Source organism: Trichomycterus rosablanca, chromosome 6, assembly GCF_030014385.1.
Source record: "Trichomycterus rosablanca isolate fTriRos1 chromosome 6, fTriRos1.hap1, whole genome shotgun sequence".
NCBI lineage: Eukaryota > Metazoa > Chordata > Actinopteri > Siluriformes > Trichomycteridae > Trichomycterus > Trichomycterus rosablanca.
The window spans coordinates 47477840-47505672 of record NC_085993.1 but is presented as its reverse complement, the minus strand read 5'-3'; the positions used below and the strand labels follow the sequence as shown (position 1 = coordinate 47505672).

Genomic DNA, 27833 nt, shown 5'->3' with positions numbered 1-27833 from the left:
TCGTGTCCACTCACTGTCCACTCTATTAGACCTACCTAGTTGGTCCACCTTGTAGATGTAAAGTCAGAGACGATCGCTCATCTGTTGCTGCTGTTTGAGTTTTTAATGTTATGGCTGATTGGTGTGTGTCTACATACATCTGTACTGATCTGTAATCAATAGATAATGCAACTGTGAAACAACCTATGTGCCTGAACACATTGTGGTTGTCTCTGAAAATCTTAGCAGCTGTTTTTATTACATTTTTGCTTCTTCTGAGTATGCTTACACACCTTGTGTCTGCTCATATTGTGAATCAGCTTGTGGCTGGAAGAAAGAAAGAAAGAAAGGAAGGAAGGAAGAAGGAAGAGTGCCTTGAAATGGAATTACATTCCTGAAAAATTGAACCCCAGTAAACCAGCAGGAAGTAAAAGATAGTGCTTAATACTTTCAGCTTAGCCTTTTAAATGAAACAGTGATACGCTCTGTGCAAGAGACCTCATCCACTAAGATTAGCTGGAATAAATCTTTTCAGTTTCCAATGTTCTTCTATTTCTGAGTTAGAATTAGAAAGTTTTGAGTATACTGTGTAAAAGAGCAAAGAAATGAAGCAGTAATAATTACCAGCAGATCTTTTACTTCTCTCATTTTTTTTTCCATTATCAGAGACTTTGATTACTGACCCAAATAGGAACAAAACTGATGTTAAACACAATAATTAGTTGTGTCACACTTTGTTGTGTCATTTACTAAGAATAGCACCTATGAGAAAATGCTTAAGAAGGTAAAGACTATATTAATGAGGACACTAGTAGGTCTAAACTAGGCTGGAAATGCACTGTGCTCCATTTCTAATCGACACAGTGGGACAGATGTGGTATTTTTAGTCACTATACCTAAAGCCATACCTGCCTTTTGTTAATTTAATCACATATGCAAGCAATCATACATAAGAGGCGGACACTTTTTCATAGTTTTTCCAATAAAGAGCATACACAGACTAGGCATAACATTATGACCACTGACAGGTGAAGTGAATAACACTGATTATCTCTTCATCACGGCACCTGTTGGTGGGTGGGATATATTAGGCAGCAAGTGAACATTTTATCCTCAAACTTGATGTGTTAGAGTCGATGAGCGAGTTTGACAAAGGGTCAGAGCATCACCAAAACTGCAGCTCTTGTGGGGTGTTCCCGGTCTGCAGTGGTCAGTATCTATCAAAAGTGGTCCAAGGAAGGAACAGTGGTAAATTGGCAACTGGGTTATGGGCGGCCAAGGCTCATTGATGCACGTGGGGAGCGAAGCCTGGCCTGTGTGGTCCGATCCAACAGACGAACTACTGTAGCTCAAATTGCTGAATAAGTTAATGCTGGTTCTGATAGAAAGGTGTCAGAATACACAGTGCATCACAGTTTGTTGTGTATGGGGCAGCAAAAGGGGGACCAACACAATATTAGGAAAGTGGTCATAATGTAATGCCTTATCGGTGTATAATACATTATTCCAAAAGCACACAGAGCTAATGGTGTGTGTGATTAACCTGAGAATTTATAAGATTTATTTTACTTTCTAGTTCATATGTGTGCACACATCTGAGTACATTAATAAGGCCGCCCAGGTGGTGCAGCGGTAAAAACACACGCTGGAACCAGAGCTGAGATCTCGAATACATCGTATCGAATTTTGGCTCTGCCTGCCGGCTGAGGCTGAGTGGCCACATGAACAACGATTGGCCTGTTGTTCAGATAGGGACGGGATTAAGCCAGATGGGGACTCTCTCTCAGACTAGTGCAATTACGATCTCTGCTGGCTGGTTGGTGGCACCCGCACGGAGATGGGAAAGGAGTGCTGTAGGGGGTGTGGCTCTCCGTACACAGCGCTGTGCTGCACTGCATTCGTCAAGTGTAGGCGATAAGATGTTCAATTGCTGTGCACGTGTCGGAGGGGGCTCCACGCAGCCTCGTCCTCCCCAATCAGGAGCAGGGACCAGCATTAGTGAGAGGATGATTGACGGGCAGAAATTGGATGTGCTAAAAGTGGGAGAATAAAAAAAAAAGGGGAAAAAAAAAGAATAACCAAAAATAAAAAGTATCCTTCCTTATTAGAATTTGTGTAGGTTTTACAGAAAATCTGAATTTTCTTATTAACTCATCTAGTCACTAAATAACTGAATGTAATATTGGAAATAAAAATCATCATCATGTAGTAAAACACATCACATGGGCACTAATTTTAATTCATATACCCGACTGTAATGACTGCACTCCTCTGTGTCTCAGATTCTAATGAATAACCCAGATTTATGTCAACTGTCACATTCTGTATTTCTTCTTCAGTTTCTCGCTCACTGTTGAGGTTAAAAATCAATTTATTACTAATGGTGCAGAAAACACTTCTCATTTGTCTCTTGCTCATTAGAGAATAACACGCTGACTGTATTCAAATTGGATGACAAATGGGAAGGGTCTTAGGGAAACATTGGAATGGAAATATCATTTCTCACCCTGATGCATAATTCTACTGCCAATTTCATATTTATTTACTTGATATATATAGTCTATTATGTTTAAAACCTTGCAGCGCTTTTGTATTGGCAGTTTACTCCCTGTGTGGCATCATAATGTTTAACAAGAAAATGATCAGCAATTATTTAACTGTATTCTTTTCCATCTTCATCCAATAACTGCATTAAGGATGCTGAGTCTTGAAATATTTTTCTATCAATCATAATGACAATCAATATGACTTTATTGTGTATTTATTTTAATAAGCACGATGGTGGATACCACACAGCAATTTTAATCCTGGGTTTGATCATTGTCTGTGATCACTGTCAGCAGTTTTGCATGTTGTAGATTTTCTCCAGGTACTTCTGTTCCTATATCCTCCCAAACACAAGCAAAAAGGCAAACTGTCTCTTTCTAGGTATAATAGGTACAGTATAATAAGATTGTGTTGCCCTGAGAAAGATTGGCACCTTGTTTAGATTGTATTTCCACCCTGCACCCAGAATTTCTATCGATGTTGGACCCACTATGACATTTAGCATTAGGCATTAAGCAAAACTAAATAAACAAATAAAATACACCGATCAGCCATAACTTGTTTCTACACTCACTGTCCATTTTATCAGCTCCACTTACCATATAGAAGCACTTTGTTGTTCTACAATTACTGACTGTAGTCCATCTGTTTCTCTACATACCTTTTTAGCCTGCTTTCACCCTGTTCTTCAAAGGTCAGGACCCCCACAGGACCGCCACAAAACAGGTATTATTTGGGTGGTGGATCATTCTCATCACTGCAGTGACACTGACATGGTGGTCGTGTGTCAATGTGTGTTGAGCTGGTATGAATGGATCAGACACAGCAGCGCTGCTGGAGTTTTTAAATACCGTGTCCACTCACTGTCCACTCTATTAGACACTCCTACCTAGTTGGTCCACCTTGTAGATGTAAAGTCAGAGACGATCGCTCATCTATTGCTGCTGTTTGAGTCGGTCCTCTTCTAGACCTTCATCAGTGGTCACAGGATGCTGCCCACGGGGCGCTGCTGGCTGGGTATTTTTGGTTGGTGGACTATTCTCAGTCCAGCAGTGACAGTGAGGTGTTTAAAAACTCCAGCAGCATTGCTGTGTTTGATCCACTCATACCAGCTCAACACACACTAACACACCACCACCATGTCAGTGTCACTGCAGTGCTGAGAATAATCCACCACCCAAATAACACCTACTCTGTAGTGGTCCTGACCATTAAAGAACAGCATGAAAGGGGGCTAACAATGCATGAAGAGAAACAGATGGACTACAGTCAGTAATTGTATAACTACAAAGTGCTCCTATGATAAAAGCTGATTAAATGGACAGTGCGTGTAGAAACAAGGAGGTGGTTTTATTGGTATGGCTGATCAGTGTATTAACTAATTAATGTCGTCATCCACCATACACCTCAAAAGCCAAAACCCTTCCCCCCAGCATCCACTCTCCCTCCAGAACACGCAGCTGCATTCTAGCTGTAACTCAGACCTAAATATAGACACTGAAGACTGGGGGTCAGGTCCCCGGCTCTGTATGCATCTGGGCCGCGGGGTTACCTTGATGGCGGTGGAGGCGATCTGGAGGTGGTGCAGTTTGCGCAGTGTGCTCTCTCGGTCTATGAAATATGAGGCGGCCAGCTGGTGAAGAGCCTCCAGTGTCACAGCCGTACTGTTGGAGTCAGTCAGGTCCACCGTCCGGCTCAGCCTCCTCTTGTCAACAAATATAGTTAAAGCCTCTCCACCTGCAACAAAGCAACAAATAAAAGAAGAGGAAAAGCTCAGGAGGGCGGGGCAGAAATGTGGGTAGGACATTAAAAGTGAAAAGATGCATTGGAAATTCCCTGGCCAGTGAGAAAAGATACAAGAGGATTTTATTAGATTATAAACCTACTATTATAGGCCACTGTTCAATGATAAATGATGTTAGGAAATATGGGAACAGTAAACAGACTGGTGGGTCGACTTTTATCATATTTTTATTTGGAAGCCAAAGACTCCTTTCAACCCTTGATGTCTACTTCTAAGGGCGCATTCACATGAAAAGCGGCAAAACCACTTTTGCGCTTTGGAGGGTGGCGGTGCTGCTTAGCTTACCGCTGCGCTTCCCTAGGCATACATTTGCCACGTTAGGTTTGAGATTTTCGCACTTGTTGCGGCGCTCAAAGTTCACCTGATTGAACTTTGGCTCAGGTGGGCACTGACCTTTTCAAAGCACCTCCAATGAGACGAACTGTTTGATGTCACGTAGTCTTAAGTGACTCGGGCAGAACGAACAATGCTTAACGAGAACAAAACTGAGCGTCACTTATTGTACTAAAACAATGACAGAGGAATTCAATTAATGGGGAAAACATATAACCAGTAACTATTAAAATAAGTTTAATAATCCTATGTCGTTCTTTAAGTACATTAAACCATGTTTTCTAATGACAAGCGTTATGGACTCTGATTCTCACAGAGGCTGATTCTCACAATTTATCAGAACCTCAAGCTATAATAATAAGTTTAAAAGTGAAACAGTGAGAAAAATCCAGCTAAACACAAATGTATGTAGATGCTCTCATAGTGAATTTGACGGTTATTCCACCCAAATGCAGATTTGCGTCACTTCTCATTTGAATGCATCCTAACTATCCAGTAGGGAATCTTTTATGCACTTTCCCCCAATTTCTCTCCCAATTTAGTAATATCCAATTACCCAATAGGCATTTCTCTTCTTCTACTACTGCATGAGATCCGTATCGGGCACTGAGTAACTCACCAAACTCCATTACCCATGTCTCATAGTGCATGCACTGTCAGCCTGCAGCCTGCAGAAGTCATAACTACAGCACTCGGACAAGCCAATCATTGTTTGTATAGGCACCCAGGCTGCTGATAGCATAGCTATGATTTAAACTCACAAGTTCAAGATGGCAGCTCTGGTGTGCTAGCGTGTTTTTACCTCTGCGCAATCCGAGCATCTTGTTTTTATTGTAATGACATAAGTCCCAAGTCAATTAGAACATATACTGTCCCAATTTCCTAAAACAAAACAAACAAAAATATACCAGAAAATATATTTGTTCAAATACCTCCCAGTGTAGCTGAAGACAGGAAGTGTGTTCCGTACTTTCTGATGATGTTGTCAGTGATGGCACTGAGGGTTGGACGGCGGCCCAGCTGCCTGATGGTCTGCATGAACTCCGGGTCCAGGGGCAAACCAATGCCATTGTTTTCTCTTTCCAGAGCCAAGCTGTTCACCTTCCAACGTCCGAACTCTCTGAAATATAGCACAGGCACCCACACACACACACACATGCACATAGATGACTATTAGGAAACGACCTTCACTGCCACCAAAAGTGGTACAGCCGTGAAACAGGGCTGACTGCTGAGTGACTGTTTTCTGTCTCGCTCCAAAAGCTTTAAAGAGCCTTTGTAGAAATGGAGCTTTTACTGCAGTAAAAGTTTAAAATGACAAAATGACAGACAGAAAATGCTCACACAGCTTGAGTTCAAGAAGCAAAGGCATTCAGATACAGCAGGACCTGCTGGGGGGAAGATGTGATAACTGTATGACCCCAGTCTCGGCTTTTTGAATCTCTTTTGTACTATTTTGTCCTGAAAAAAGAGTGCCATTAGGTTCCAGCTCTGCCTCTAGGAATTGTGCCAACTTTTGCAAACCCAGCTGTCCTCCCCTACTGGCCTTTTTAATGCTGGAATCGAAGGTTATTTAATGTGATGTTTTATGTGGCTGCTAATGAACATAAGCAGGACTTTGTGTTGCACAGTGTGTGAACTGAGACTATTCATACAGAGACACTGATGCTATTATAAATCAGACACAGGTGCAGGCAATTACGAGAGGGGTGGAGCTGAATGGCGAAGCAAGAGCAGAGCGTGATACGACACGAACAAATGGGCCAGATGCATTGGGTGTGTCTAAATCAAAAATAGTGTTGCCTTTTAGGGTAGTATTCATAGACAAGAGGGAGTTTAGTTATGTCAAAAATGCCATTAAAGCAACACTGGAAGAATTACATGACTGAAAAGTTATTGAGTTCCCAATAAACTGGCAAACTGTCATAGAATGCCACCTTTCACATCAGATCATAAGATTCCTTTTCACTGAATGTGCACAAATCCCCAAATGTACTCACCCAGATGGCATAGCGGAATATTCTGTCAACACACCAGTTCTAGGATTCTAAACTCCTCGAGTCTGAATCTCAGCTCTGCTACTTGTCAGCTGGGCGTCCCTAGCAGACACATTTGGCAGTGCCTGTAGCTGAAAAAACTGCCCACTAAGTCTACTGGGTGGAAAAAGACCAAACTAAAAAGAGGATGGGGTCTCTAATGCCGTGTAAGGACCCTGGTTAGTAGCCCGAACCACCTGTACAGAAGTGGAGGAACAAGGAGATCCTTTTAGAGTAGTATTCAGAGACAGGAGGGTAATTAGTTATGTCAAAATGCCATTAAAACAACTGACTAAAAAGTTATTGAGTTTCCAATAAACTGGCAAACTGTCATAGGCTGCCACCTTTCACATCAGATCATAGGATTCCTGCCCTGCTTCGCCATTCTTGTCAAGAGGGTTTTTTCCCTTAATTTACAAATTCACTGTTCACTTAATGTGCACAAATTCCCAAAGGAACTCACCCAGATGGCATAGCGGAACATTCTGCTAGCACATCAGTGCTGGGATTCTAAACTCCTCGAGTTTGAATCTCAGCTCTGCTACCGGTTGGTTGGGCGTCCCTAGCAGACACATTTGGCAGTGACTGTAGCTGACAAAATTGGCCACTAAGTCTACTGGGTGGGAAAAGCCCAGACTAATAATAGGGTAGAGCCTTTGCCGCTGTGTAAGGACCCTGGTAAGTAGAACAAGGCACCTGTACAGAAGTGGAGGAACAAGGAGATCCTTTTAGAGTAGTATTCAGAGACATGAGGGTAATTAGTTATGTAAAAATGCCATTAAAACAACTGACTAATAAGTTATTGACAAATTGTCATAGGCTACCACCTTTCACATCAGATCGTAGGATTCCTGCCTTACTGTGTGGGAAGAGTACAGACTAATAAGAGGGTAGAGTCTTTGCCGCTGTGTAAGGACCCTGGTTAACCACCTGAAGATCAGTGTGTGACTCTCCATGAGTGAGACTGGCCTCACATGCTGGTATGAGTGGATCAGACACAGCAGCGCTGATGGACTATTAAACACTCCTACCTAGTTGGTCCACCTTGTAGATGTAAAGTCAGAGACGATCGCTCATCTATTGCTGCTGTTTGAGTTGGTCATTTTTGAGATCTTCATCAGTGGTCACAGGACGCTGCCCATGGGGCGCTGTTGGCTAGATATGTTTGGTTGGTGGACTATTCTCAGTCCAGCAGTGACAGTGAGGTGTTTAAAAACTCCATCAGCGCTGGTGTGTCTGATCCACTCATACCAGCAAAACACACACTCTCACACCACCACCATGTCAGTGTCACTGCAGTGCCGAGAATGATCCACCACCCAAATAATACCTGCTCTGTAGTGGTCCTGTGGGGGTCCTGACCATTGAAGAACAGGGTAAGCAGGCTAAAACAGTATGTAGAGAAATAGATGGACTACAGTCAGTAATTATAGAACTACAAAGTGCTTCTATGTGGTAAGTAGAGCTGATAAAATGAACAGGAGGTGGTTTTAATGTTATGGCTGATCATTAGTTTTTAGTTCATCTCTTATGTTTTTGAGTCATCTAATGATTTTGAAGCTTGCAAATGATAACCTGCAGTCACAATCCCATCAAGATTTTGACGTATTGCTGCCTCAAAGCCGCCTGTCTCAAACCATTTGATTACAGGTACCATTGTAGCGATCTAAATGCTTCCCCTCAGGAGCAGAGTCAGCTGCCTTCTGTTTCAGACACAGCGCTCTCTCTCAGCACTGGCACTCTTGTAAATTTGCATAATGAAGAGTAATAATTACTCCTGCGGCTGATGCAGAGCGCCAGAGGGCCGACAGAGAAGCAGAGATTGATAAAGGTGATTGACGTTACGTCGGAGCACAATGATTTGATGGACGGTCATGGATGGACCCGGAGGTTAATCCAGCACCGAGCTTGTGGTGCAGAGACTCAGAGAGACTCAGCAGAACTGAGCTGGCTGAAGAACTACCTGCCATGCTTCCCCACTGAGAGCTCTGGCTACACCGAGTCAACAGAAAGAACATGCTCCTGTGAAACATGGAGGCCAAAACTAAACTAACACCGTCACTCACAGGAAGCCAGCGAGACTGCCTCCATTACTCTCTGACAACACTGCAGCTTTGAAAAATGAGCTTCCTGTAAAAATGTGGCAGATGGTTTCCTGCTTAGCTTCTCTTTACAAACAGGAATATGAATTAATTGGTTCATTGTGCAAAACACATTTTGATTAAAACTGTCAGCCTGTGAATCTCATCAGTGCCACGAGCCTGGCCAGGGCGCTATACACTCAAAATGGGCTGTGTGTTAAGGAGGGAGGGCCAGTGTTAAGTTACCTTGTTGCTGCTGCATTAGCAAGTTGTTGGCATGAGAGGCAGAGGAATACTTGGAGGATAGAATAATGATCAAGCATTTGTTATGGCTATGTTTAGGTCTGCGTCTGAATAATTCACACATATCTAGGGGGAATGTGCATGTCTTGGGTTCTCCTTGGTCAGCTGTTCTGGTAGTTGGGGTAACCACAGCAGATCTAGTCAGCACTGGGTCAGTGGTAGTCTAGTGGGTAGAGCTGTGGGTTATCAACTAGAAGGTTGTGGAATTAAATCCTTGCTCTGCCATATAGCCACTGTTGGACCCTTGATTAAGGCTTTTGACCTTCTAAGCTCCAGTGATGCTGTATACACTGATCAGGCATAACATTATATACCTTCCTAATATTGTGTTGGACCCCCTTTTGTTGCCAAAACAGCCCCATAACTGTGATACACTGTGTATTCTGACACCTTTCTATCAGAACCAGCATTAACTTCTTCATCTCGTCTGTTGGATCGGACTACACGGGCCAGCCTTCGCTCCCCACGTGCATCAATGAGCCTTGGCCGCCCATGACCCTGTCGCCGGTTTACCACTGTTCCTTCCTTGGACCACTTTTGATAGATACTGACCACTGCAGACCGGGAACACCCCACAAGAGCTGCAGTTTTGGAGATGCTCTGACCCAGTCGTCTAGCCATCACAATTTGGCCCTTGTCAAACTTGCTGAAATCCTCACGCTTGTCCATTTTTCCTCCTTCTAACACATCAACTTGAGGATAAAATGTTTACTTTCTGCCTAATATATTGCACCCATTAACAGGTGCCGTGATGAAGAGATAATCAGTGTTATTCACTTCACATATCAGTGGTCATAATGTTATGTATAGTTGTAGACTGATTCCAGCCTCCAGTAAATAATTCAAAGCTTTAGTTAAAGATTTTTATTGTACTGTACACATGTATATAAAAAGTTTTTACATTGGATGCCCTTCCTGATGCAACCTTGGGACTGGCACTGAGAGCACACTGACAAGTGTACCTCCCAGTGGCTAGGCCGTTTTGGCCAGAAATGTCTGTGTAGGTGCTGGACTGGCCGACACACAGCACCACTGAGGTTCAAACTCCAGATTCCCGGGTCTCAGCGGTAGTGGGCTACCACACTTTTTCGCTGTGCCACATTGGCCCGCATACACTGATGTGCAAAAACATTAGGTACACCCAACTAACTAACATTAGCAATGACCCAAACAGGTCATTCAGCTTCTACAATGCATTCTGGGTTGATTTCTTGCACAGGTAAACAATGCAAACATGCCTGGGTGTTCATCTGACCAGTCAACCTTCTTCTTTGCTCTGTTGTTCACTTCTTATGACATTGGGTGTGTTCGAAAACCTAGTGAGCTGCCTCGTTGTCTTACTGCCTACATAGGCAGCTTCCTAAGTAGAGAGGATTCTAATAAGTCAAGGACTTATAAGGCAGGTTATTCGAATGCGCTACTTAGACAGCGATTCCATCAGTTTTCGCTTACTAAGCTAACAGTTAGCCTTATGCCATTCGAACCAATGGAATGGGGTGGCACAGCGCGCTAGCATGTCAACTAACATCTCCCTCTATGTACCAAAAACGGTTACATTCGCTGACAAGCCTGAATTTGCATAAATGCCACTTGTGCAAGTTTATAGAAATTAAAAATCAATAATAATTTATGTACGTTTAAAAATAATATACTTTTTTTTTTTTCTGTGAGAAAATTGGTGCCGCACTAAATGCTGGGATTGCCTTGATCACTAAGGACGCTTCGCATGCTCACTCGTTCTTGAGTCAAAATAGCATTGAAATTTTAAGATGCCTAACTAGTGAGCATATTAAGGCATCTAGGATTTTGAACAGCCTCCTTCTCGGGAGCGCACACAGGATGACGTAAAATGCCGTCTATGTAGAGAGCTCACTAGGTTTTCGAACACACCCATTGTGTCCATTGTGGGTGCTTTCAAAACTAAACATAGGTAAGCATGAGTACTTTGGCCTGGGTCAGAGGAGCCCCATAAACACTTGCGACACTTGCACCTCATCAGTCGCATTAAAATGATCTACAATTAGAACCATATTAGCCATTCTGTTGGTTCATACCATACACCACAGCCTTTATGTCATCTGGACACCCAACAACCTCCTGCTGCTTTGTTAATACTTCAACTCAGTCATCAAGCCATAACAATTTAGCCCTTATCAAAATCGTTCATGTGTGCACTACAAGTAACTATCATCAAAGTTATAAAGTTATGGCACATCTGTTTATATGTTGTAGATAAGGTGAGGTTGGTAAGTATAAATTAAATGGGAAAAAAAAGTAAAGTGTAGGAGAGGATTTTTCATAAGCTGTTAGTAATGACTGACTATAGCTGGTGACTTATCTTTGCCTCTTTAATAGAAGTGTATTTACTAAGACCAATACAATTTACATGAAACAGTTGTCTTTTGCCAAAGTCAGTTAGAAAACCCACAGATGTATATAATCAGATGTAATTCAAGAACCACCAAAACAGGTCTGTATTTGCATTGGCCAAAAAAAAAAAAAAAAAAAAAAAGAATTACTCCAAATTTGGCTCTCCCTCTCTCAGACTTGGCCAGTTGTGTCTGTTGAGAGCCTGGCCAGAAGAACCCAGGTCCCCATGTGGTGAGCGAATTCATATCTGAGTGCCAGTACTCTTAATTCTCTAAATGATGAAAATACAATTATGCATTCACTTCAGCTAAGAATACAGAGCAATAAATCGTTGTACAAAGAACTTAAATCATTAAGAGCTTCATAACAAATATCCACAAAGTTGAATCAGTTCATCTGGACACAAGTTTGTTGTAGAGATACGTTTCATCACTCAATCCGAATGACTTCTTCAGTCTGAGCTGGTGTTGAATACCTCAACCTTATATGCAGTTGATTTGCATAACAACTGATCACCACCCATTGCATAACAATGGAACTGGTGATCAGGTCCATATGAAATTCACAATGACCATTAATTACAATGGTCATGTGTGTCTTTCACACATGATTGGGGTAAAGCTCCAATTACGGCGTTGTAAGATGGTGAGAGATGTACTCTCAGGCCCCCTCCCCGGTTCAGAGATGGTCGTCAAATACAAATCAGAAGGGCTTTATTGTCATTATATGATTCAAATAAGGAAATTGCAGAAGCTGAAACCCAGGTGTGTTACAAACAGACATAAGACCAAAATTTAGTTTAAATAAACAGATAAGATCAACATAAGAACAGCCATGACAAACAATACTAGAAAATGCTTTAAATCCTTTAATCCCTCAGATGCCAAAACATTTACATGCAAAAACTATATGCAATAAAACAATGTTAATATATAGATGCGAGACACAGACCCCATATCGGAAACACATCAAAGCGCTTGAAGATTACCATGGTCGCTGCCTGCGGAGCATCCTTGGCATTCGATTATGGCACAGAATACCGTATGCGGAAATTCTAAACAAGGCCAGCATAACTCCAGCCGAACACTTACTGCTAGGGATGTAACGATTCACCACAATACAGTTAATAACCAATTCAAAAATTCCACGATTCAAATCGATTTGACATGTAAAATGAATCGATATTCACTTTAAACAGCAGAGGACACTGGCGCTATACACCTCACCTTGTTGACGTCACTGGTGCTATACGCCTGGTTGCCAAATTCGGGGTTTTTCAGCCAAAGTGGGCTTAATTCAAAATTGTTTTGCATAGTTTGTACCTACCTCAGAAATAAAAGGGCATTCATTATTTAGATACATAAAAGAGACAACTACGCTGGGTATGACATTTCATTCAAATGCCCGAAAAACGGCTTCCCCGCCGGCTATTCTATGGTGAAGCCTTCAGTCGGCCGTCCTAAGAAGCGGTATATGGACCACATTAAAGCAATTCTGCTCAAATGCAACATCAAACCATCTAACTTGGAAGCCAAGGCAGTCGACAGAGATGAGTGGAGATCCCTATGCCAAGCAGGTCTACATAACTTTCTAAATGAATGGTTTGATGCCGATCAAAAACGTCACGCAAAGCGTCATGAGGCCGCGGGAATTCCAGAGGTCGGCCCTCGTTGTCTACACTGTAATAGACCAAGTGCATCGGACTTTGGCCTTCGCAGCCACCTACGGGTTCACATGACAAAAACCAATAATAAATGACTACAGTACATTGTCGTCATCCATAATCGATGGACTACTACGCACACAATATAGCAAAATGATGGGAATCAATTTAATCACATGGAGAATCTCTGAGATTTGTACAGAATGTTTCCCAAATGCTTTAAAAGCATGAATTAGCTGGGTACAGCTATGGCCGTAATAAACAATTCAGCGATATCTGTCTGGTGCAGGTGATAAGAAAAGTCAAGCCAAGGACAGTGTGAAGTAATTATTTATAATCATCATACATTTCTCCCTGTTCACTTTGTAGTCGTACAGGCCACATTGGCTGAATAATAATAATACTGGATTAGGAATAAAATTAGACACTGTATCTATCAAAGAGGATGTCAGAGTGCCTGTAAACAATAATACTATATAATGAAAGCACTTCACTGTCGAGGTATTATAATAGGATGCTCTTGGCCAAAGGTACTTAGCTTTATTGCAAGCTTTTGAAGGATGGAAGTCTTTCAGGATTAACAACAAGCCTTGAGAAATACTGACACACTGACGATTTGTTTCATTACATTTAAAATAACACGTATAGTTCAATCAGTTACAATGACTTAAATGTATGTATTTCTGAGCATCAACACAAACACACACACACACACACACCTTTTTATATTATATTAAGCATTATATTCTCTTTTTATACACGGGCTTAAATGTAAAATACACCAATGAGGCATTACATTATGACCACCTTCCTAATATTGTGTTGGTCCCCCTTTTGCTGCCCCATATGCAACAAACTGTGATGCACTGTGTATTCTGACAGAACCAGCATTAACTTCCTCAGCAATCTGAGCTACAGTAGCTCGTCTGTTGGATCGGATCCCCACGTGCATCAATGAGCCTTGGCCGCCCATGACCCTGTCGCCATTTTACCACTGTACCTTCCTTGGACCACTTTTGATAGATACTGTTCACTGCAGACCAGGAACACCCCACAAGAGTTGCAGTTTTGGAGATGCTCTGACCCAATTGTCTAGCCATCACAATTTGGCCCTGGTCAAACTCGCTCAAATCCTCACGCTTGCCCATTTTTTCTGCTTCTAACACATCAAGTTTGAGGATAAAATGTTCACTTGCTACCTAATATATCCCACCTACTAACAGGTGCCGTGATGAAGAGATAATCAGTGTTATTCACTTCACCTGTTAGTGGTCATAATGTTATGTCTAGTTATATATGAATTTTTATTGTAAAAGAAGGATATTGACGTGAGAGCGATCCTGTGCAAAATCAGTAACATTTCTCTTTATTTGAGGGGTCGCTCATTATTATAAAAGTTGTTATGCTGGCTGCAGTGTGCACCTGATATAAGCCTATTAAATCTTTTTTTTTTATGCTTTATGATGATTTATCCCAGTCATGGTGGGTCAGGTGTTTTTGTAATTACTAGATGCAATGTATTAACACAAACTGGACAGGACGTCAATCCAATGTGGGGGCTCTGCCATCCAACCCTCTTAAGGTATAGCTAATTATGTCTGTATGTGGATGATTTGAATCCTGGATTGCTGTGGTAGTGGGTTAGCGCAATTAACCACTGTGTTTCCCATCGAATCCTAATGTTTAAAAAAACTTTATTGGTTATTTAAGATTATTTTATGGTGTTGTTAACTACTGCTGCCACCTCTAACTATTAAAACATATTAGTTTGGATATTCTGTTAGCACACCAGCGCCAATGACCGGACTATGTGGGTGAGGTCTTCATACGCTGTGCAAGGGACCTGGTTAGCAGATAGAGGCGTCTGTGCAGAATGCATGGGTGAAAAGAAGGGGTCCGCTAAAGACTGCGCACGGGTCAGAGCAGTCAGCAGTTCTTAACCAGTTTTTCTCTTAGACACCCCTGTGTTTAAAAAAAAAAATCTGGGACCCCTTTAACACGGGTTATATTATTATTTTTACACTTTTAGCAAGATTAACAAAAGGTGTTGTGATCTGCACTTGACACCTAAATCGGAATCTTTCATAGTCACCGTCCGTTGATCTTTGCACTTTTGTGGTTGGAAAATCCAATATTTGTTCATTCTCAAAGACCCAACAGTAAGTAAAAGTAGTTTATGACATCACAAGAGATCTCCTATATGCCAATATCCTATTGATTTTCCCATCTCATCACATGTGTTTCTTTTTTACTTTATCAAGTTCAATGTGATTCCCCTCTAGGCTCACTAAGGCCCCCTTAGGATGTAAATATTTTGCCATTCTCTAACTAATCAGTTCATCTGTTTAAAGCAGATGAATAGACCTGGTATCCTGAACTAGCCAAGCATCTCACATCAGTGGCTAAAAAAAGAGTAAGCGTTTTGTCCTTGCATGTTCTACCAACACAAGTACAAGAACTCTCCCGAGATCTGCATGCCTTGAACCATAAAAAATGAGACAATTAACCAGGGCCTGGTTCCACTACATTCAGCTCCATTCAGTACACACTCTCCCTCTGGTCTTGTAAATAAACTTCCTTTTGTATTGCCTCTGTGTAACATTGCCATCAGGCATTTAACACATAAAGCCCAATTAAACAAACCAACAAAAAATAGCTCCCCAGTTCCGTGTTGACACAATCGACTTTCTCAATAACCTCAATAATTTCTTTGGACAGTTTGAGGCATTAAACGGCACACCAGCGATAAAACCACTTCACACCATGTGGGCTAAGTACTACGTCTTGCCCAGGCTGCTTGCTTAAGCAGTGTGCATACCCACTTACTCATGTTCTTACAGTCATATTCAACATTCTCTGAGTCAAGCCATTGTCCCATCCTGTTCTTAAACCCTAATCATCGTCCCAGTGCCAAAAATCATATAGTTACCAGTTTAAACAACTATCACCCAATAGCTCTCACCTCTAATATACACCGATCAGCCATAACATTAAAACCACCTCCTCGTTTCTACACTCACTGTCCATTTTATCAGCTCCACTTACAATATGAAAGGACTTTGTAGTTCTACAATTACTGACTGTAGTCCATCTACAGTGGCCAAGAAGCAGCAGTACAAACGGAACATGGTGACAGCGATTGGTTCCAGATTGGCAAGGGCGTCAGGCAAGGCTGCATCCTATCGCCGCAACTATTCAACCTATACACGGAACAGATCATGCGTAATGCAGGGGTGTATGAAGATGACCGAGGCATCAAAATAGGCGGCAGAACAGTGAACAATCTGAGGTATGCTGATGACACAACTATACTGGCCGAAAGCAAAGAAGACCTCCGAGATCTGATAGTCAAAGTGACACTGAATATAAAGAAGACAAAATTACTGGCCACAAACAACATGGATGAATTTGAGATAGATGGGGAAACCATTGAAATAGTCAATGATTTCACCCTGCTCGGATCAATCACAAACAACAAGGCCTCGAATACAGAAGAAATCAGACGAAGAATCGCTATGGGCAAGACAGCACTGAAAGATATGGACAAAGTATGGAAATGCAAAGACATCAGACTTAGAACCAAGGTACGACTAGTAAACTGTCTGGTGCTCCCAACTATTATGTATGGATGTGAAAGCTGGACAATCAAGAAGACTGATTGGAAAAAGATAGACAGTTTTGAGATGTGGTGTTGGAGAAGGATTCTCCGAGTGCCATGGACAGCCAGGAGAACTAACCAATCGATACTGGACGAAATCAAACCTGAAATGAGATTACGAGCAAAAGTACAAAGATACGACTATCGTACTTATTGCTAGACACCAATAACTGGAGAAATATATCATGCTCGGCAAAGTTAGTGGAAAACGCGGACGTGGAAGGCCTGCAACACGATGGATCGACAACATCAACGAGACAATGAACACTACAATATCAACGTTAATCAAAATGGCTGAAGACAGAAGAATGTACAGAGCTACTATCCACCGTGTCGCCATGGATCATCAATGATCACGAAGGCCAGGAAAGAGAGTCCATCTATATCTCTACATACCTTTTTAGACTGCTTTCACCCTGTTCTTCAATGGTCAGGACCCCACATGACCACCACAGAGCAGGTATTATTTGGGTGTTGGATCATTCTCAGCACTGCAGTGACACTGACATGGTGGTGGTGTGTTAGTGTGTGTTGTGCTGGTATGAGTGGATCAGACACAGCAGCGCTGATAGAGTTTTTAAATAGTTAAACCTAGTTGGTCCACCTTGTAGATGTAAAGTCAGAGATGATCGTTCATCTATTGCTGCTGTTTGAGTTGGTCATCTTGTAGACCTTCATTCGTGGTCACAGGACGCTGCCTATGGGGCGCTGTTGGCTGGATATTTTTGGTTGGTGGACTATTCTCAGTCCAGCAGCGACAGTGAGGTGTTTAAAAACGCCATCAGCACTGCTGTGTCTGATCCACTCATACCAGCACAACACACACTTACACACCACCACCATGTCAGTGTCACTGCAGTGCTGAGAATCATTCACCACCCATATAATACCTACTGGTAGTTGTCCTGTGGGGGTCCTGACCATTGAAGAACAGCATGAAAGGAGGCTAAAAAGGTATGTAGAGAAACAGATGGACTACAGTCAGTAATTGTAGAACTACAAAGTGCTTCTATATGGTAAGTGGAGCTGATAAAATGGACAGTGAGTGTAGAAACAAGAAGGTGGTTTTAATGTTATGCCTCATCGGTGTAATATAGATCTTTAAAGGCTCATCAAAGACAATTTTACGATCTGTTCTACCACCCCCACTTGACCCACTGCAGTTTGCCTACTACCTAAATCGCTCCACTGAGGATGCTTTATTCACTGCACTCCAGCTGAGCCTGGAACATCTGGAGAACAAGAATACGTTTGTACGGATATTGTTTCTTGATTGCAGTCTACAAACTGGGCTTACTGGGACTGTGTATTCCCCTGTGCAACCAAACACTGGACTTTCTCACAGACAGACCTCAATCTGTGTGGGTAGGCAATATGATTATGTATCTTGGGCCCCCCTTTGATTTACCCTGATGGCATATGACTGTTGTGCCAGGTTCAGTACTAACCACATCATAAAGTATGCAGATGACACTATACTACACTATAACTATTGTGGGTCTCATTCAGGATGACAAAAAAGATGGTGATAAACTTCAGAGGGAAACGCCCCACTCAAACCCTGATCACAAGTTCCTAAAGATGCTGGTTGATGATAATAGTACCTGGTCCCTGCACACCCCCACATCAACACCACCAGTGTCTGCATTTCCTGTAGCAGCTGAAGAGACCACATCTGAACACATCAATCCCCATCACTTTCTACAGAGGCACCACAGATCCGCACCACAGAGCATTCTGAGCAGCTACATTTCTCTGTGGTTTGAGGGCTGTATTGTCTCAGACAGAAAAAAAGCCCTGAGGAGAGGGGTAAAGACAGTGGAATGAAACATTGGGACCACGTTCCTACCTATTAGGGACTTGGCCAGAAAATGCCACCTGTTAGGAGCCACCAGCATCATGAAAGCATAAACACACGCCTGTCACTGCCTGTTTTCCCTCTTACCCTCGGGTAAGAGATACCACAGCTTACGGTGCAGTGTGCAGTACTGTTAGGTTCTTTCAAAGCTTCTTTCCAACTGCCATCAGACTCTTGAATACACTGCAACATCTGGAAACTTAAATCCTAAGTAGTTTAAATTGAATTATTTTATTGTGATATTTTCATATAATGTATTCTATATTTGTTCTCATAATTCTTATTTTATTATTACATTTGTATTGATATTATTATTATTACCTACTTATTATAATTTTTTTATCTCGCCCTTGCGTTTTAATTGCTTTGTGGTTGGGAATTGTTGGGAACAAACAGCTAATCTTAAACTAATCAGTTATCTGATTCAACTGGGTCAATTTACCAGTTAGGGGTAGAGGGAGAAGCATCAGTCTGCAATCATGTCATGGCACATTGGTGGATGGAGCAGCTGGCGTCTGGTGTTTGCAAATCCAACCTAACACTCTCACCTCTTTAGTTCCTTAGTTAGTTTTAATATTTCCTTTTGTTTCTGGCAAACTGATTGTTTTTTTGAAAACTCGATCATGCTTATCCTCAGGGGTAGAGGGAGAAGCATCAGTCTGCAATCATGTCACAGCATATTGGTGGATGGAGCAGCTGATGTCTTGCGTTTGCAAATCCAACCTAGCTCTCTCACCTCTTAAGTTCCTTAGTTAGTTCAAATGTTTCCTTTTGTTTCTGGCAAACTGATTGTTGTTTCAGAAGCTCAATTATGACCATCCCTACTTGCTGAACAGCGCACACTGTAGATTCTGATGTTGGGAACAAAGAGCTAAACTTAACATATCAGTTATCCGATTCACCTGGGTCAATTCGCCAGTTAGGGGTAGAGGAAGAAATATCAGATAGATAGATAGATAGATAGATAGATAGATAGATAGATAGATAGATAGATAGATAGATAGATAGATAGATAGATAGATAGATAGATAGATAGATAGATAGATAGATAGATAGATAGATAGATAGATAGATAGATAGATAGATAGATAGATAGATAGATAGATAGATAGATAGATAGATAGATAGATAGATAGATAGATAGATAGATAGATAGATAGATAGATAGATAGATACTTTATTGATCCCGAAGGAAATTGAGGCAATTGTATCAGTCGGAAATTGTATCAGTCTGCAATCATGTCATGGCACATTGGTGGATGGAGCAGCTGGAGTCTGGTGTTTGCAAATCCAACCTAACACTCTCACCTCTTTAGTTCCTTAGTTTTTTAGTATTTCCTTTTGTTTCTGGCAAACTGATTGTTGTTTTGGAAGCTCGATTATGACCATCGCTGCTTGCCGAACAGCTCACGCTGTAGATTCTGATGTTGGGAACAAAGAGTTAAACTTAAACTAATCAGTTATCCGATTCACCTGGGTCAATTTACCAGTTAGGGGTAGAGGGAGAAGCATCAATCTGCAATCATGTCATGGCATGTTGGTGGATGGAGCAGCTGGCATCTTCTGTTTGCAAATCCAACCTAACACTCTCATCTCTTTAGTTCCTTAGGTAATTTGAAAATTTCCTTTTGTTTCTGGCAAACTGATTGTTGTTTCAAAAACTCAGTTATGACCATCGCTGCTTGTTGAACAGCTCACGCTGTAGAGTACTTATCTCTGATGCTCTGTACACAGTATTAAATCCTGCCCTGAGCAACCGGATTATTTTGGTTTTTTTTTTTTTTTGCTCTAATCAGCAAATCTGTAGTGTAGCTGATATTTGTTCCACTGCTTTAGTGTCCAGAATCAGCCTGGTGGTAAGTAAATTACTGCTCATACAGTATTCATGCTAATTTAACTCAAAGTGATGTTTTATATGTGTGTATCTCCACATATTAAGCTCCACTTACAATATAGAAGCACTTTGTAGTTATACAGTTACTGACTGTAGTCCATCTGTTTCTCTGCATGCTTTGTTAGCCCCCTTTCACCCTGTTCTTCAATGGTCAGGACCCCCACAGGACCACCACAGAGCAGGTATTATTTGTGTGGTCATTCTCAGCACTGCAGTGACACTGACATGGTAGTGGTGTGTTAGTGTGTGTTGTGCTGGTATGAGTGGATCAGACACAGCAGTGCTGATGGAATTTTTAAACACATCACTGTCACTGCTGGACTGAGAATAGTCCACCAACCAAAAATATCCAGCCAACAGCACCCCTTGGGCAGCGTCATGTGACCACTAATGATGGTCTAGAAAATGACCAAGTCAAACAGCAGCAATAGATGAGCGATCATCTCTGACTTTACATCTACAAGGTGATACAACTAGGTAGGAGTGTCTAATAGAGTGGACAGTGAGTGGACACGTTATGTAAAACTCCATCAGCGCTGCTGTGTCTGATCCACTCATACCAGCACAACACACACTAACACACCACCACCATGTCATTGTCACTGCAGTGCTGAGAATGATCCACCACCTAAATAATACCTACTCTGTGGTAGTCCTGTGGGGATCCTGACTATTAAAGAACAGGGTAAAAGCAGGTTAAAAAAGCATGCAGAGAAACAGATGGACTACAGTCAGTAATTGTAGAACTACAAAGTGCTTCTATATGGTAAGTGGAGCTGATAAAATGGACTGTGAGTGTATATATGCATAATAAAGAGAAGGTAAAGCTACATCTGTAGTATAGACAATTAGTCAAACCTTAAACCCACTGAGAATGTATAGAGGGTTTTAAATTGGTAGTGAATCAAAGGGGCACTTTAACCTTGGGAAAAAGTCCACATGCCTAAAGCTATGGATCTAAATTAAAGCACAGTGCTGCAGAAAGCTAATTCATTCTCACAGCAGGTATCTCAAAGCTGGAATAGCCAGTAAAAAATGAATGTCATTGATTTGAACTGATTGAATACTTATTTTTATCAAAATATATATGTCTATGCATTTAAATGCACAGTTTTGTTCATGGTTGTTTATTTTTTAAAGCCAAAGTCTAATTTGACGTGCACAGAACATACACCGATCAGGCATAACATTATGACCACCTTCCTAATATTGTGTTGGTCCCCCTTTTGCTGCCAAATCAGCCCTGCAACTGTGATGCACTGTGTATTCTGACACCTTTCTATCAGAACCATCATTAACTTCTTCAGCAATTTGAGCTACAGTAGCTCGTCTCTGACCCAGTCGTCTATCCATCACAATTTGGCCCTTGTCAAACTCACTCAAATCCTCACGCTCGCCCATTTTTCCTGCTTCCAACACATCAACCTAATTGCTGCCTAATATATCCCACCCACTAACAGGTGCCATGATGAAGAGATAATCAGTGTTATTTACTTCACCTGTCAGTGGTCATAATGTTATGCCTAGTCAGTGTATATTTAAAAGTAAAAACAAAAGCAGTCGAAAAGTTTTCTATTGCCATAAAAGTGTAAGAATTTATTTTAATTCCAAGACTGTCATGTCATATGTCTCTTTAAAATTATATGTAAGCATGTGACCTTAACTAAGGGACACTAAAATAAATTTTCATAATAAAATATTTTAATACATATGGAACTAATCTTCTTAATAAAAGTCTCACACACTCAGTGCTCAGTGTTCCTGACAATCATGTCATAGGGGGTTTTATGAAGCACAATTGTGGTATGAGAGTTTGCAGAAGACAAGCTCAACTCACTCGCAATCTGCTCCTGTTTCTCAGATGCTACAGGCTAATCTCTCTCTCTGTAAGAAGACAGCACATATCAGCTTACCCAGAGCTCCTCCAGTAGATGCACTAAGAATCAGCATCAGTTCTAAAATAGAACATTGTACTGCTTTTTCCATGCCATCACCACTGTGAATAACACTACTGTAAACAGATTTGCAAAACTGAAATGAATGATATAGCAAATGCAATATAATCGTCATGCTTTGTCTTTGCTGCATGCCCAGAATCACTGGGCACAACATGGTGACACATCCCAGACAGGATGCCAATCCATCACGGGGCCTTCGCCATATACAGTGTTTAAAAAGATGACCCACATAATAGCACATGCCTACACTGGCTGTAAATCCCCAGGGAGGAATTTGCATTTCTAGTCATACACAGATTCAGAGACAGATCAACACGCTATATATGCTCCATATAGACCTTTTTGTTTTTGAAGCAAACCTCAAGAGACAACATTTTTACATATTCTACAAACTGTGGGTGTACATTTAGTAAAATTTAGTATGATTTAGTAAAAAAAAAACAGTAAAAAACAGCAGTGCCTATAAAATGAATGCAGCAGCCACTCCACCAACTAATACTGCCTGCGTCCAGTGTGGATCCACATGTATATAGGGTTTGTACATAGGGGTGCCATCGCCACAACACCAGAGCTTCACAAAAAATAAAGATAAAGAATGCTGGCATATGCCTGGTATCACAATCTCAGAGAGAGCGCAGAAGCAACAGGTTAAAACGGATAAGCCAGCAAAGATCTGGTAAAGAGGTCATGATTAGTAAGACGCTCTTCCACCTGGAGCAAATTACGCTTAATGAGACGCAGATCTTTTATATGGATTTATATAAATACGTTTGGCTAGGCCGAACAAGCACATTCCCTTTCTTTTTATTTAGAAGTTAGTCTTGAATTCTTAATGCCATTTAGTGACATTCATGGTCATGTAGAGCAGAGCTTATTAAATCCAGGGTAAGGGTCACGAGCCAAAAAATGGGTTGCAGAAAAAAATAATAATAATTAAATATTTTAACAGCACAAAACCAGAAAATGAACTTGTACGCAATCGCCCCCTTGTGGAGGCTCTGTGTTACATCTTGTAAACCAAAGTGGGACCAGACTGTACAGCGCAAAACAAAGAGTAAGATGCATTGTTTGTGTTGCCTGGGTGCGGACATAATGTGGATCGGCTGAAATAAAGTTTAAAAAGCCCTGATGTAGTGAAAAGGTTAACTAGCACTGTAACCCCTTGATTTTGAACCGGTTCTGCATGTTTTCACCGAAAAAAGAGGTTCCCGACAGTGAACTAGGGTTCTAATCTGGCACCACAGAATACTTGGTTTTTCAGCGCAAACCGTGACGTCATCTGTGGGCGTGTAATGGTGTAGAGGTTTGGGTGCTTTCACATGAGAAGCTGCTAAACCGTGTTTGTGCTGCACGTTCATCTTTTAAGGTTCACCTGATTAAATATTGAGCCAGTTTGCCGCTGATATTCACTGATATTCTTACAATGATGACTTGTGTGATATGACGTGGTAAAAGTGACCCGGACAGTACGAACAACGCTTAACGTGAAAAATAAAGCTTAACGTGGCTTGTTGTACTAAAACAATGATTGATGAATTTGGGCAGTACAGAGCACTTATAACCAGTAATAACAGAGAGAAGTTTAGTGTTTCTGTGTCGTACTTTTAGTACATTCAGCCACATTACGCTTTATTTAGGTGAAGCTTTTTTGAGAAGCGGATTCAGAACCCCGAGCTGCATAAACACCACACGTGAAATTAATACGGCTAAACACAGATACATGTGGAGCTTTTAGACTGGATTTGATGGTTATTTCACACAGATGGATGTTCGTGTTGTGGAACTTTAGTGATGTTTTATCGCTCAAGCCGAGCGCTGAGCAAATCGGCTATTTGCGCTAATGAACTAAAGAAAACAACAACTGCGACAAACACGTCTACGTATTCTTATCACTGATAGTTGAGCGATGCTTTTTGCATAAAAAATGAACATCTGTAACAACGGCACAAATGCTCGCAGGTATTCTACACACTCCACCATCATGTTACTACTCTTTACTTCCGTTGTGTAATGCCATGGTTGGCTCCCAAAAACTAGTGGAAATGCAGGTCGGTTCTTTACGAAACACCAAGGTTCGAAGAAACCTAAACAGAACCTGTTTAAGAACCAGGGTTCTTTTGGTGGAAAAGCGCTATGTGTGTGTTAGTGTATGACAGGTCAAAGATTCAGTCTGTGAATATTTATTAATAGCTAATTTTAGATGCAGGTAAAATGATTTCTTAGCAATCTGAACTATTATTTCAGCTATTGCTAACAGGTTCATTGTTCTGTCTCTTATGTATTAATGTTCACTTCATTTAAATGTCTCATTAACCTCATTATGTGCACAAAGGCACTCAGTAATTCACAGTTCTCAGTTTAAAAGGTGATTTTTAATGAGTTATCTGAGACAGAATCCACTCTATATAATCCATAAATCCTACTTCACATCTAGTGTCTGTGCTGTAGGGTGTTTCAAGATGCAGTATTGATCTGAGTGCAGATCTGTAAATGATGTAAACCCCTACCACTGTATACAGACACACACCTACTTTAGCATTCCAGCCCTCCAGCGTAGGGAGGTTTGGCATTTGCATTATCATACTATCCTATTTTATTTTTTTGCAACTGAGAAGTTGAGCATTCAGAAACTTGCTGAGCCGTACAGACCATCAAGTTTGACTAACCCCACTGTTGGCATCTCCATCTGTGCCTGGCAACACTGGCACCCGGGCCTGTCAAACATGCATGTCAGTCATTCTGATTTTTTTTAGATTTTTGTGCCGCTGTTGCTTCGTGTAATTCTCCATGCTCGAACACAACCCCCATCAACACATCGTCTGCAGTCTGAGTCACACCCTATCATCTGGTGATGATAGTTTCCATTCACACCCCAAAACCCCCAAAAAAATGATCCTGCCTGCGAGGGCAGTTTTAAAAAGCACAATTTGTATCAGGTTGTGTTGCTTGTGTGTTCTTCAGCATTAAAATCAGGATTTTGCTATTAATACGATGTGTAAACGATCACACGGTCTGGTTGTGTGTTACTAGAATGAATGGGATTAACCCTTTGATGCACAAGCTAAGCAAACCCCTTCTAATGCACAACATGGGTCGAAAATGACCCATATTCATCCATTCAAGAATATTTTCATATGCACATTAGTCAGTTATTCAACAATGCATGCAGAGAAACAGATGGACTACAGTCAGTGAATGTAGAACTACAAAGTGCTTCTATATGGTAAGTGGAGCTGATAAAATGGACAGTGTGTGTAGAAACAAGGAGGTGGTTTTAATGTTATGGCTGATCTTCATGCAAATAGTACAAAGGTGTTACAATGACACTAATATTTTATATCATTGTAACATAAAGAAAGAGAAAAAAATAAAGAGATAGAGCTACCTGTAAATTTTGTATCTGGTGGTGAAGCCCTGTTGGTAGCGCTCCACAAACTCTGTGAATTCCTGAGCTTGATGAAAAGGCCCTTTGTCCGACAGAAGCCAGCCGAACGCACCAGCAGCATCCCGGGAGCCCGCGGCCGAGGCTACCACCCAGCAGTGAAGGCTTAATAAAATATACTCCCATGGACACATGAGACACGCCAGTCTAAAAGCAACACACTGGCAGCTCATGCTTCACCCCCCGACTCCACATTCTCTCAGGACTTTCTTTACCTCCTGAAAATGCTAGAAGAAAAAAAAAATAAGTTAGACGGCACCAGTGACATGGCTCGAGCCTTTTGTGGATACACATTATGGTTATATCCTGGTCGGGGTCACGGCGGGTTTTGTTTCCCTAGAGTCACTGGGTGCTATGCAGTATCACACCCCAGACAGGACATCAATCCATTGTGGGACCTCAGCCATCATCCCAGATATAGCCAATCACGCCTGTATGTAGACGCCCGACTGGCTGACAACAGCACTGTGGATTTGAACCCTGGATCCCTTTAGTAATAAGCTAGAATAATGTACCACTGCACCACCACAGTGCCAGCCATGAAATTATAAACAATAGAATTAGTTTTATTATTATTATTATTATTATTAAAAGCTGGTAGTACCCGCTAAAGAGACCACAACATTTTAAGAGAAACACATCTAAGGTTTGGCCTAATTTCAATAATATAAATGCTGCTACTCTACTATAAATGCCAAAACCAAAACTAATACATCAGACATAACATTATGACCACCTTCCTAATATTGTGTTGGTCCAGCATTAACTTCTTCAGCAATTTGAGCTACAGTAGCTCGTCTGTTGGATCGGACCACACGGGCCAGCTTTCGCTCCCCATGTTCATCAACGAGCCTTGATCGCCCATGACCACTGTTCCTTTCTTGGACCATTTTTGATAGATACTGACCACTGCAGACCGGGAACACCCCACAAGAGCTGCAGTTTTGGAGATGCTCTGACCCAGTCGTCTAGCCATCACAATTTGGCCCTTGTCAAACTCACTCAAATCCTCACACTCGCCCATTTTTCCTGCTTCAAACACTTCAACCTAATTGCTGCCTAATATATCCCACCCACCAACAGGTGCCGTGATGAAGAGATAATCAGTGTTTTTCACTTTACCTGTCAGTGGTCATAATGTTATGCCTAGTTGGTGTATTTACATTTCCAAACAGTATATTTATGTACAGGTATTTGTAATGAGCCCAAAGTGCTGCAGAAGGTCTGGTCAAAAATAAAATGTAGATTTAGATAATACTCAGAAACAGAATATTTTTGTTTAGTGTTTACGTTAAACAGAATCCTCAAATACAGTATAAATCAGTATAAAGTGTTCAGCCTCAACCCATATGCTTAATAATAATTAAGAAAAGAGGTTACAGTTCTTGCGTTTCAAGCATTATTGGTAACCGTTTTTTGTTACACTTATCTAATCTTAGCTGGAATCTTGCAGTAATTTTCTCCATAGTAAAAACCTTTTTAACCATATCTTTCCATTGCACAACGTTGTGGGGTTGAGGCTTTAACCAACACACTGTTATCATTTTCTTTGCTACTAAAAGCAAAATTCTCAATAAATATATCAAGTCCCCGTCGGTCACGTTATCAGGTGGTATACCTAATATATACAGTGCATGATCTAATGTAAATCTGATTCCTAAAATTTGGTTAATCTCTTTTTGAACACTTTTCCAAAATGTATGGGTCAAATCCCCCACTTGTCCACAGTTCCTTCAACATAGCTCAGATGTCTTACTATATTTTGATGTAACAGAATGGGTACTGAAGTATCTCATTTTTATTTTCCAATCAAATTCCCTTCATGTTGGACTATTAGTTAGTTTATGTCCTGCTATGAATGTTTCTTCCCATTTGTCATGTGTTATTATAATATTTGCTTTCAACTC

General features: G+C 41.3%; 1 protein-coding gene across 1 annotated transcript in view; it reads right to left on the bottom strand.

The window, feature by feature from the left end:
* brinp3a.1 (bone morphogenetic protein/retinoic acid inducible neural-specific 3a, tandem duplicate 1) overlaps positions 1 to 26099 on the bottom strand; it is a 56520-nt gene extending 30421 nt beyond the window's left edge. The window contains exons 1-3 of the mRNA XM_062997068.1: positions 25870 to 26099; positions 5596 to 5783; positions 4079 to 4263 (exon numbers count right to left, since the gene is read on the bottom strand). Of these exons, the coding sequence (XP_062853138.1) occupies positions 4079 to 4263; positions 5596 to 5783; positions 25870 to 26099 (603 nt within the window). The remainder of the gene's footprint in view (positions 1 to 4078; positions 4264 to 5595; positions 5784 to 25869) is intronic.
* Positions 26100 to 27833: the final 1734 nt, after the last annotated feature.